The 13,520-nt window shown below is 40.8% G+C and overlaps 1 protein-coding gene across 4 annotated transcripts in view; it reads right to left on the reverse strand.

Moving 5' to 3' along the window:
• Nucleotides 1-1,293: 1,293 nt before the first annotated feature.
• klhl13 (kelch-like family member 13) overlaps nt 1,294-13,520 on the reverse strand; it is a 49,444-nt gene continuing 37,217 nt past the window's right edge. For all 4 annotated transcript variants that reach the window (XM_047379408.1, XM_047379405.1, XM_047379404.1 and 1 more), the window contains 3 exons: nt 12,515-13,310; nt 9,930-10,043; nt 1,294-2,356 (listed from right to left, as the gene is read on the reverse strand). In XM_047379408.1, coding sequence (XP_047235364.1) covers nt 1,869-2,356; nt 9,930-10,043; nt 12,515-13,310 — 1,398 coding nt within the window. In that variant the 3' untranslated portion in view covers nt 1,294-1,868. The remainder of the gene's footprint in view (nt 2,357-9,929; nt 10,044-12,514; nt 13,311-13,520) is intronic.

Consider the following 13,520-nt stretch of genomic DNA (forward strand, 5'->3'; position numbering starts at 1 on the left):
TATCACAATATGCTAATATTTTGAGAAGGACCTGTATTAGGACAATGATGCTAAACACACATCAAAACTGCACATAAATAAAGCCAACCAGTTATTTCAGCTTAAACAAGTTAAAACATCAACTCAAGTTAAGAGTGGTCACTTATTGAGCCAGGATGTTGTTGATGGCTACAAGTGTGTGGTTTCTCTGCAACTTGCTAAGCAACATTTTATCAAATATTAGCACAAAAATGAAGAAAAGTTGTTTTTTAGCTGATTGTTTGAAAATTTGTTTGGCAATAAATCTTGTTGCATTGGAAAATATGTATATTTCCCTTTAAACTGTGCATTTGTAAGGAAGATTCATTGGTGGGTTGTGCCCATTACAAACTGAGCAAAATCTCTCTGCTAGCACTAAACGAGTTAGTCAACTATTGGGTTCTGTTTGGTGATTATCATAGGATAGGATGACTAAAGTTGGAAGGAACGAAACATTTTAGGAATTCAATAATTTATTTTGAAAATAACAGCGTAACTGAAGCAGGCACCTGGTCGCCAGCTTCGTCTAACACTGCAGTGACATTGCATCCTGTTTTTGTCACAAGACATCATATGTGGCCATGTTGGTCACTCTGAAACAAACAGCACCCCCAAACTGATCCGACAAGCGGGTAGGGTCAGTAGGGTTAAGGTTATGGCCGCAGGCAGGCCATTCCATCCTCTTCACTCCTAAATTCTGGAGGTGGTCTCGGATAACCTTGCTCTGTAGTAGTGAGCGTCAACATCTTAGAGAACACAGTTTGGGCCCCAAGAGTGGAGATATGGGTGATATATCCCTCTCTGCATTGAGATAGCCTCCTATGAAGAAAAGCCTTGTTCTTCCTGCAAGGGAGATGTCAAAAGCCTTTTGATACAGTCAGAGAACATTTAGCTAGTTTTGTATGAGCAGAACCCAAATACTCAGCTGTACCGGTCAACCCGGCACTCCATTCTCCTTAAAGTTGTTACAAAGAAACAAACAAAAACAACAAGTAACCAAACAAAACAAATTTCCATAAGTTTATATTATTAGACCAGAATATGTTTGGACCTAGTATGGATTAGAGAAAACGCATAATAAATTCAAACCTGAGCGTAATCACTGAAGTTGTTTGTTGTAAAATTATTTCACCCTGAAATGCATCGTTAAAAGGCCAAAGCTTAATACCATGCCAGAGATGAGTTTATGTAAACCTTTCACCTCTTCTTATTGGTCCACTTCCAGTTTTAGATGTTCAGCTTGAGTCCACCAAGTCAATCATCACAACATCCACATTTTTTTTTTTTAAATCATGTTTATTAAATTTAGAAAACATCGTTTCATTAACAGTTTCATACCAACAGCAGGAAAGAGCTGAAACTGTAAGAGACGCAGATGGGGCCCGGGCCAACCCCCTGAGTTAAAAACCATCCGTTCTGGAGCTCTTCTGTCACGATACCTCTGTTGCCTGGGGTTACCTGTAATTCAACCTGGCATAGAGTAGAAGAGAGTCACAACGTAGTCAACATCTCAAGGTAGAACGCCAAAAGAAATGGGACGTAAGAAAACTCTGTTGACATCAGGTAGAAAAGTTGATTTGCAAAGTCAAGTTTCAAGTCAAGGTATTTCCTGCCAAAATATGCTAAGTACGCAACATTGACACGTAATTAGGTTGCCAAACCATGTCCTATGTAGACTTAATCACTCGGAAAGGTTTCTGCACAGTCTTAGGGGATGTGAACTCAGGGATGCAGAGCAGATGTCTGAGAAAGAAGTGCAAACAATTTCTATAAGGAGTGCTTATTGAGAAAGTTGCATGGGGAAGGATAAAGGGGGTTTGAGCAGAGCGGAGCCACCCCCTCTTTGTTTATCAAGGTGCTGAGAGGGGCGACTCTCTGGAGGGTGAGCCGGAGATATCCTCAGGAGGGAAAACCGTGAGTGTGCAGGCTCGGATCCCGCCTAGCGACTCGGGCAAGTCAAAAACCTTTTGCCACTCGTCTCTCTCCGGGTCGTATTTCTGTACTATTTCCACCATGCAGCGATTGTTCCAGGAGTAGCCGCCCACTACGTAGATCTTATTTTCAAAGACGGCAACACCGACGTCGCTCTGACCTCGCAGCATGGCGGCAATGGGTGTCCACAGGTCGAGGGCAGGAGAGTAGTATTCACAGCTGAGCACGTCGTCGTAGTCGCTGGTGCCACGGAAGTGATTGCCCCCGATCACGTAAAGCCGGTCGCCCACCGTGCACATGCAGTGGAGGCCGCGCACCGTTGTCATGGGCGCCTTCTGAGTCCATTTATCCGCATCTGGGTCAAAGCACATCAGCTCCTTCTGGAAAGTGTCATGAGTGATTCCCCCTGCAGCAAAAAGAAGGAAAACATTAAAATGAATTCTCACTGATCCACTTGGGGGAAGAAAACACTTTATGGACTCGTCAATCACATTTGTGTGTCATTCACTAGATAATTCCCTTTCTAGGCCATGCTGAGCACCAGCCATAATGCTGCCCTGGGCTTCACATTTTTATTACTCTTCTTTCCGCGATCCCACATTGCATATTCGGCCAATAAACAGATTAAACACTAATTATACAAACTAGAGCAACATCAGTGGTTGCTCAGCCTCTTTTTTTACACTCATTGTGAGCGCTCGGCACAAAGCGGTACGTTGTTACAAAGCCCTTGTTGACATATGCACAAACAGACGGGAGACGTCGGGACACGAATAGATGAAGGAAAAAAAAATATACAGGACATGTCTACAGGGAAGGCTTAAAATAAAGAGGAACACAATCCCAGCATGCATTTGGGTGGGAGCCAGCTCAACCCTCCCCCTTCCGCCCCCACCACACACATAGGCGGAGTGACTAGGAGCAAACGCAGAGAGGGATTTGCGGAGCGTGCCATACACACACACACACAATACCTCCTTTTTTGTTGCCGCCCATCAATTGTGTACTTGGTTCATTGTTCAGGATTAATCTGTGTTTTCAGCTGCCATGACTCAGATCTGTGATGCTGCACCTTCTTAACTGATCAAATGTAGAGATAGCCCGACTACTTTACCCATCCAATTGTATGGAGCCATTATAAACCCTGAGAAGAGTGATGGAGTTAACTCTGGATCTTTGTAATTCCCCCTAAAGGTGTCTGGCCTTTCCTTTAATCAGTGCTCTCTGATCAGGACACCCAGCGTCTCAATGTTTAATCAGCAACATTAGAGGGACACCAAGAGAGAGAACGTGTTTTAACCAAACTGATCTCATCCTTCAAAGCCTTTGTCCTTCAATAGTCGTCACAGAAAGAACTGCTGTTTTTATTTTATGCCATGTGTGTCCATATGGTTCTATTTCAAGACATTTCCCTGTGCAGCCATGCGCGCGCTGAACAACTGCAGAGTCGCTTTGTACAAGCAGTGACCTGGATGAATGAGTGCCAGCACACGCGGGACTCGAGCAGATGACTGAGAATGGGCGGAGAGGGGCAACTAACGGAGGTCCGTTTCAACAAACGCCCAGTAACAATCACGGGTGTCAGGAGTTGAGATCCTGCATAAATATCGGCCACAGGTGATCTGCGCTCGTCTTTGATGTTAAAGCCCTCAAAGGTGAACGGCAGAGATAAAGCAGGTATTGATCAGTCTCACTACAGGAATAATTCGCCATGAATGCAGCTCTGTAAGGACAATAAAAGCAACTGAAAACACCTGAGTGCATCCTTACCCAGCACACTTCTCACTCTTTAGAACAATTTCAAACAGAAATGGTTCACTTTTACAATCCCTTTATGCTGCATAAAAGCAGTTCAGACAAATGAGGAACAATGTTGTGGACAAAGTATTTGCTCCTTATAGATGTTTTCTGTCAGTGAAATTCATACTTGAAATGTTTGACATCAAACAAATTTTAACATCAGACCAAGTAAATGGCTTTCAGTAGATGAACATCATTACATCCGCTCCATAAATTCTTCGAATTGCTGCCATCCGGCTAACGGTACCGCAGTATGAAATGCAGAACCTCCAGACTGATCAGCAGCCGTCTCCTGCTTGCTGGGTTGAGGGGGTGCCACAGGACATGCATGTGTTTATTAATTAAAGTTTTAAATTTCTTCTGCTGACCCTGGAGAAACACTCTTTCATTTTGCAGCTCTGGGTTTGTATGCGCAGCAGATTGACTATCAGACACGATTTGATAACAATTTAGCCATGTTTAGTTAAGTAAATAAAAAAATACAGTTTTCAAAATTATAATGTTATATTTTAAAAAAGGGAAAAAGACTATTCAAACCAACCTGTTCAAATAGGTTTTGGCTCCCCCTAGTTAAATAATAAAATTAAATGTCATTAGCCACCTTTTTCATAGGTTTAGTTTCATTTCACTAGCCATACCCAGCCCTGATCACCTGACAACATGACTATATTCAGGCAAAAGGATCTACAAATCTCAACTACACACCATGCCCCAATTTAAACAGAAATAATGCATAAGAAATAAAGTCACTGGCATCCATCAGTCTGGAAAATGGTACAAAGCCATTTCTAAAGTGATTACAAAGAAAATTCTCATGAACCAATCAGACATTTCCACACAAACAGGCTGACCAATAAGCATTCAAAGAGATGGGGCTGCCGACTACTTGAACCAGAGCCTAGTGCTGAACCTTCCCAGAAGGGGACAGCCAACCAAATCATTAGAAGAGTTCATCGACAACTTCTAGAAAAGAATCCAGATCATCATCTGAAGCGCTGCATCTCTTAGTGTCAGTAAAAGTTCATGATTTAGCAATATGAAAGAGACTGGGTAAAAATGGCATCCAAGGGAGGGTTTCAAAGGAAAAAACACTGTGGCCACAAACTAAACAAAGACCCCTCTCACATTTGCCAAAAAACTTCTTGAAGATTCACAACATCGGGATCTGAAAAGAAAAACATGGTAATTGATTTGAAAATGTGTGTTGCTTTACATCTGGCTTTAACGTAGCAATTGAGGAAAAGAATTGCCGCATTGTTCCTTTCACAAGGTGCCAAAATCCTGCCTTGAAGTGTATTATAAAAAAAGGGACAGTAATTAATTACTCAGACAGAAACCACCAGGTCTTATTCAATGAAAAAACAAGTGATTTTAAGTCAGTTCTGCAGGAAATAAGACACTGCTGAATGTTTGCCCATAGGAATGTCCGAAGCAAGACACAGTAGAGGCAGCATGATGCTGTGGGGTGTTCTCCAGTGGCAGTTATAAAAAAATGTTTCAGTATGTTGAAAAAGCGGAGTAAAAATGTTATTCTGCTCCAGAGCACTCGTGACCTCAGAATTCACCTTCAAGCATGAAAATGTCTTTAGGTGGTTCTCTGACTTGAAGCCAATTAAAAATCTATGAGGAGACTAGAAAAAGGAGGTCTGCTGACAGCCCCCGCCTCAACAAACGAAGCTCAGGGGGATTGCAGAAAGGAATGGCAGATAATCCCTCAATACAGGTGTGTATAGGTAGTCATGTTATTTCATGCCCAAAAGGGTTCAGAGCAGTAGATGCTGCCAAAGATGATTCAACCAGTCGAGTATGAGAGCAGAGCGCTCGTTTCAGTGAAACATTGAACCCTCTCTTGAAAAAAATGCTACTGCACAACTGATAAGATTTCAAATGTGTGTGTATAGAAATCGGAAAATAAAACCTACAGCAGAGGCAGGAGTTTCATGCTCTGACGAAGTTTGGTACTAATATCTGATTTCTGCCGAGTGACTCTGGCTGCGATGGCCGGTGGACTGAGTGCCTTTGTCAGTTTCATCCAGCTGACAGAATACTTTCAGACAGCACAGCAGCACAGATGGAGAAAGTGACCTGATGTGCTATGACAGACAGACAAGGAGGTCCACTCCAGCGTGGGTCACCTTGCACTGCAGGACTGTAACCCCCTGAGACTGCTGGAACAAGTGAGGTCTCACAGCAACAAAAGATTTCTCTCGTGGATCATTCCTGTTAAAGCTAAGTTTTCATGTGAGCTGCTTGTTTCCTGTCTGATAGCAGCTGCAATCAAACAGCTTGAGTTAGATATTTCTAGGTGGTAAAGGTGCAGAGGCTGCTCTAAAAAACAGCATTTATCACATGAGTGGCCAAATATCTGCATCATAAAACTGTATTTTCAGCACAGAAGGAATAAAAAAAGCCAATGATGAGCAAAGGACAATGCGTACAGAAGTGTGTGGCAAAAATCTATTTCACTTCAGTCTTCACTATAAACAGTGAGAATATAATTCATTTTCATTATTGTATCATCAGCATCTTTTAGTCTTGCTGGTTCTAAAAACATCATTATTCTTTAGCTCGATGTGAAAATCATCTAATTAAAGAAAGCTTTTATAGTTTGCACTATTAATCATGTGCTGAGGTGTTAACAGACATCCTCCCAGCCTTAGTTAATATAAAATCTAATGAAAAGGGCTACATGTTCTGCTAACTTGTCGATATTTCTCAGTTTTTGTGCCAACAAGGCAGAACTGTTGAAAACTGAGAAAATAGGAATTAACAAGACAATAAAAATCGATCAGTAAAATGCTGAACACTATAAATTAGTCCCAGTCAACTTCCCAACTGTCTTCCCAGCTTGACTCAGATAATCTTCATACTGCACAACAAAATACAACTACTCAAGAGAATTGGTCGAAACATTTGGTTAATATGTGCAGGTAATACCTGGGATAGATTCATCAACAGTTTAGAAATATTTATCCATATTTCTACAGCCAGCATCAAACAGTGTAACAACAAATAACAGAGCTTGGTTGGTCTGTTGGGGGACCAGTTCCAACATTTTATTTTCTGAGGTCTTTCCCTCATCCAAACTCATTTGTGTAGACTTCATTTTAACAACTGAATGTAATGATCAGGTAGGGAGGAAGTACTTATTCATTTACTTTTACGGAGTGTCGAAGAGGTCAAAAAAATATGTTTAAAATGATCCAGAGAGACACAAGTCAACCCTGCTGTAGTGGAGGAGTTACCACATAGCGGCTGGAGACGTCATGTCCTCGTTTTGGACTACACGGTGGCACACAATAAACCAAAGCAACTAAAATACCAAGGTAAATATAACTTTCAGGTAAATTAGCTCAGACGGAAAAACGGTTTATAATCAAAACAAGAACCCCAGGCAGAGGCCCACAATTATATTCATATCTACAAATTACTGAGCAAAAGCTGAAACAAGGGGGTGTAATTGTTTTAGTTAAACTAGGTGTCATTAATTGTCTCACCTTATCTGCTTTTTCCAGGACATTTTGGGATTTAAAAAAACCTGACTAACTGGGATCAGTTTGCTTTGGAATAACTGTTGTGAATGTTGTGAGTTTTAGAGTATTACAGGATCAGTTTTTATGCGTTTGCAGAAGGATGATTTTCTTTCGTGGCCAGGAGGGATTAACATTGTCTGTTTTATGTTACACCTCCTACACCTCCTTTAGTTCTCTCGCTCCATCTTTCTAAATTCCCCTCCACCAGCCCAAATGTTCTTCCCTTTTGTTGCCTCGCTCTGGATTAGTCACACAGAGAAACTAGGGCTCATCTCCATACCGCCGGATTTGTTTCAAATCGCAGGAACGAGTGTTAATGTGACGCCTAAAGAACAAGCAGTGATCGCCCAATGGTTCACTCTTGGTGTTTACTTCATGCTCCAGACCCTGGACCACCACAAACTTCACAACCATGCTTGGGAGAAAAGTCTGAGGAGTGAGACGCCACAGTCACAATTACAGACTCTTTTCTATGAGATGTTAAAGGTCAAGTAGATAAAAGTAACAATCAAACTGATCAAGAACTAAACATATTGAGCACACAATAATATCAAATACAAATAACAATACAGTGCCTCGCAAAGTATTCTTACCCGTTAGGCTATTTGTATTTTTTGATGATACCAAAAACTTTAAATGACACATGGCTTTCAAAATTGTTTTTACCAAAAAGAAAGGAATAAAAAAAAAAGTCTGAAAGTGAGAGCTGCATTTGTCATAAGGCTGTTTTACAGAGAAGCCACCCTGAGGCCCATGGTAACTCTGGAGGAGCTACACAGCTCAGGTGGGACAATGTGTTGTCAGGACAACCACTATTTGTGCACGTCACAAATCTGGCCTTAAGGGTTGCACAATACATTGAATCGCAGTTGTCATGGCAATATCAGCATGTGCAATGTCGCAATTACAATGGCTGCTTGCTTGCCATGTTTGGTAAGGTATTATTATTCCAATGAGACTTGATTGTCAGATTTAGAGTATTTTTTGAAAATAACCTTTAAAGTATTTAAAACATATCTTTCAAAAAAGCTCACATTTTTGTATTAAAAAATTCTCTTTTATGGTCTGATGTAATATTCTAATTTTAAAAGTAATTTTTTCATTAGCTGTTAGCAGAAAATGGACATAATTAACCAAAATAAAGGCTTTTAAACATCAGTTTGTGTGAGGTTGATCTTTATAATGCGTTTCACTTAATGTTTCACTTAATGAGCTAAGTTACTGAAATAAACGAAGGTGTTGGGCATTCAGGTGCTGTACATCAGTTTTATATGTGGCTATTTGGATGGACTGTAAACACCCATGCTGGATGTGTATCTTTACAATGTAAGATGCCAAAGGTCACGCAGAGTGGTCAGCACATGGTATGACATTAAAGACAAGTGTTCAGAAAATGTGGGTTCATTGTTATCTGTGGTTATCCAATTTTCAGCAATAAAACTGCAATTAAATGTTTCCCCGATATTGTGCAACCCAACTGGCCTTAATGGAAAATTGGCAAGAAGAAACGTAAACCGTATTTTTCTTGGATTGCTAAAAGAGGACAATGAAAGAAAATGAGACCAAATTTGAACTTTTTAGCCGGTGGCAAAAACCTAACCCCACTGAATACATGATCCCCACTGTGACACATGTGGTGGCATGCTGTGGGGATGATTTTCTTTAACAGGGATATGAAAGCTGGTCACAGGTGACAGGTGAGCGCGGCACTGCAGCAATTACTTTAAATACCGACTCAGGAGAGATGAAAAGAAATGCACACCACACTTACCAGATTTCATTTGTTAAAAAAAATTCAAAATATCTTTTTCCTTCCACATCACCAGTAGGCACAACTTTGTCTTCATCTATCACATAAAATCCCAGTACACTGAAGTCTGTGGTTGTAACTAGGTATGGGTTAGAATGAGATTCTAGCAGTATGATAAGATTAACAGCAGTATATAAAATCAAAATGTAAAACACGACCTGTTTTAATTTTAAGAATAATTCCTGCTCCTGCTACCATAGAAAATCATGTCAATATGTTATATCGATATATATAGATAGTAATTGGCAAAATTTAACATTCATTTTTATTTTGACTTTCATACATGAGCCAAAGATACAGAATAAATACCAGCTAAAAGCAGTTAATAGTTTTTAAGAGCTAAGCGTGCAGAACATTAACCTTTTTGCCACTCTGCTCTTCACAGAGTAGCAGAGTATAACAAGCTTGCCAATTGCCCCTTTAAAACATTGCTCCCTAAATAAAGGGGTAATCTAGAAGCCCTATTTCAGCCAGCTGACAGGCAATGCACAGCAAAAGATGGGGAAAGGGGAAGTCAATGTTACACAACCCTTCGGACTGCCAAAAAAAGTATGGACACGGCAGCATGGTCTGGCAACGAATACAAACAACTTTAACCTATAGGAGCGGGATTATGGAAGAGCTTTTTGTAACCAGCCCATGTCTAGTTGTAACTAGATGAGGAAAAGGGTAACGGATATTTCTGCAAAGCACTGTAGATTGTGGTTAGAAATATAACTAATATCTCTGAATCAAGCGGACAAAGAGTCTCTGTGCCATTAATTTTTAAACAAGCTGCACATTCACAAAAACTGTCACGTCAACTAATTTTAAACAAACTCCCAGGATGCACTTACCTGAAATATACATATAACCCCCATACACGGTCCCAGCGTGGCCGTAATGTGGCTCATTCATTTTGGCAACATACGTCCATTCGTTTGTCCTTGGGTTGTAGCACTCCACAGTAGCTTCAATATGAAGGAAAAAAAAAAACAACCAGAAGACTGTATTAGAGGAAAGTAGGTCAAGACGCATCTAAAGAGGACAAACGGCAGCAAATGAGGCCTTGGAGGGTCTCGGCGTGGGATCTAAAACACAAATTTAAATACAGTACACATCCCCACAGCCCCCAACCAGTGCTGCGTCCACTGACTGAACAGGAAATTGGCAGATTGTTACATCCTTTATCTTAATGTGCCTGAGGGTAGTTATGCAAAAAATCTGAGCGCTCCAAGAAGAAGGAGTCTGGGATTCATGAGTGATAATCACAGGCGAGCGATTGGCTGCTTGTTATGACCCCACAACTAGTAACAAGGGTGCATTAATGAGATTACTTTGTGCTTGATATAAGATCATAACTAGTCTCAAAGCATGTTTCAGTCTGTGCCATCAACAGCTCTTCATCACCATGGTTAAACTTCATGAGTGTTCATCAACACAATAGCAGATACCAGGTAAATTTAGAGAATATGATGCAGAACTGCAAAATCAACACAATTACGAAGGCGTAAATGTCATGTAGAAAAGAAGTTTACTATAAGGGCTGCAAATAGTAGCTCAGTGGCCTCAACTGTGATCTGTATCATCATATATCTTTATTTAAGCTTAGAAAGGCCATATTTTACTGGCACATTTAGTGTATGTATGCATGTGCGTACATAAATCTATATATATATATATATATATATATATATATATATATATATATATATATATATATATATATATATATATATATATATATATATTTATATATATATACCCCTTTATTTCTTAGGACAGTAATATAGGTACAACAAAACACATTTGTTCTCAGGCTTTAAACAGCTAAATTAGTCCAAAGAGAAATAGAAGTTATGCGAGACAAAAAGACACTGCGCGCACTCATTAAAACGGAAAATCCCTCTGTGAATGTTGTTATGGTTGTTAAGCATTTCCTTTTCTAAAAACCAAGGCATTTAAGACACAACAACAAAACTGCACCCATACAATCCATCCAGAGTAAACAAACATGGCGGAGGGGAAGGGCACATGCAGAAATACATCAGGCCTGAACCACACGCAGAGCGGAGGCAGTGGAACGTAAAGCTGAATCAGGCAGTTGTGTAGACAGGCGGTGAGCTCAGGCTGTGTTCTTTGGTCTAATTATAGCCTAAAATAGAAGACAACTCCTCTGGTCGGCTGAAGTTATACGGTCGGATTTAAGTATTGGGTGGCACCTCTTTGTGGTTTAAGGCTATGGGTGCAGAGGTCCCAGATTGGTTACTAGGCATTGACAAACTTCAGGGAAAACATTTTCACCATAAATACAAAGATCTGCTCAATAAGTTTCTAGAATCGAAATGTAAGAACAGTGTTTTCGTTCCAAGACTTTTCAGCCAGGATGATGTTATAAACACTTCAAACTCTCTAGGGCGTGTCAGTTGCTGTTGCTGTGAATCCTTCTGTCAGTATTGATCCTGTCAAAACTTCAGCCTCTACTCGGGACCTACAGCTCAATGTCGTACGCACTGGCAAAGAAGAATTACAGGACATAACACTCCTCAGAGACAAACGCAGTAAAGCCTACGCAGCAAGTATTGATATGCTTCTGGAATTGATTGCAGCAGATTGGGAGGACATTTGTGACAATTATCCTAGATCACATGCAGTTTTCTTATGCATCATGTTAAACCAGCACTTTAAAGAATGATAATTCTTACAACTTAAAGGTATCTGCTGTTGATTTTAAGCAGTCTTACAGTATTGATATTTTGTACCGGCCCACGGTGGACCGAGGAAGATTCTTAAACATAATATGGCCAACTAAGTTAGGGCTCTACAACATGTAAATATCACAATATCTGTGTGCACATTAATAATATTAAAGGACTGTTTGGAAAGTACTATTTGCCAGTTAGCATTTCTAATTATCATGACTACATCCTTTGAATGCCAATATTATATTCAGCCTGTTGGGTGAAGTCTCACTGCAGCAGATGCTGACATCCAACACAGATGATCGTGCCCGAGATGCTAAAGGTCACAAAGAGTGTTGGAAGCTTAATATCGCAAAACAATTTCCTAATCGCACCCCTGAAGTCAAAGGGAAAGATGCGATCTATGAAGGACAGACTGCTGTTCTCAAGGATTAAGCCTTGAATTAACATGATCAGACAAAAAAATACAGTAAAATACAACAACTTTAGCATTTTTCAGTTTTTGCTCTTCTAAAGGATAATTTACAGAGAGATGATATACAGTTTCTGTCCTCAGACTGGCAAGTCTGGTTTAATATTTTAGATCCAATGAGTACTGTTACCAGCAGCCAACATATTTAGAGTTTATTATATTTATTTCATGATCCGGCACTAAACAAAAATCAGAGTTACTTATGGCGTCACCAACAGAAATAATTTGCTTGATTTAAAAGGGCACAAAAGGTCAACTATGAACTTACCAAGCTCCCCAGCTGCATTTCTTCCACCAACAGCATAGAGGTGTCCTTTGAGTGCACTGAGGTGGAAGAAGGTACGTTTCTCATTAAGGCACGCCACCTGAATCCATTTGTTGTAGCGAGGGTCGTACCGAAACACAGTGTCCACTGCCGTTTTGCCTTTGGTGTCATAGTTGCTTTGGCCACCCACAACATAAAGAAAGTTGCCGATGACTGCGATACCGTGCTGGTAGCGAGGTGCGTCCATGGGAGCAAGCGCCTTCCACTCATGAGCTTTCTCGTCAAAGAGCCGCAGCTCCTTGCTCACGACCAGCTGCTGACGCAGAACACCACCCAGGGTGACCAGGTGGGCGCTGTCCGAGCGAATGGCTGTCCGTTCAGATTGCATTACTGGCTGCATGTAGGGCATCATTTGGTAATTGCTAGCTTCCAGAAGTAGGTTGACGCAAGTGTTGTCTGTACGCATAAAATCCACTGTTTGTACGTGATTAATGAGCTCCTGGGGGTTCATGAGGGGAAAGCGGATGTTCTTCATGAGCTTTGCTGCATATTCCATTCGGCCGTCCTCGTAGCGCAACCAGCGGCACGCAGCCTTGAACAAGTCTAACTCAGTGCAGTGTTTCAAGCTGTTACTGGACAGCACAAAGGCCAGCCGTTCAAACGGGAGCTTGACGAACTCTCCGGTGCCCAGTAAAGAGGGGAAGTTCTTCAGGATGAAGTTGTTGACGTATTTGTCCACCTCCGTCAGGTTGTATGTGTTGGCAATTCGCCCCACTTCAACGCAGTTGTCGAGTGAAACCTGCAAAAGGAGTAGCAATAGGAGTACCACTTATTTTGTCACATTACAACCACAAACCTCTGTTTTTTTTGAGTTTGAAAAGTATGACATGCATATGTATTTAGCCTCCTTTTCTTTCCTAAATGGAATTTTGGGCCACCATCTGCACTGCAAATAATTTTAATCAGTTTAATTTAATCTCAGTATTAATTCAGCTGTTATGTGAGGGCC

The sequence above is a fragment of the Girardinichthys multiradiatus genome, chromosome 11 (genome assembly GCF_021462225.1).
Source record: "Girardinichthys multiradiatus isolate DD_20200921_A chromosome 11, DD_fGirMul_XY1, whole genome shotgun sequence".
NCBI lineage: Eukaryota > Metazoa > Chordata > Actinopteri > Cyprinodontiformes > Goodeidae > Girardinichthys > Girardinichthys multiradiatus.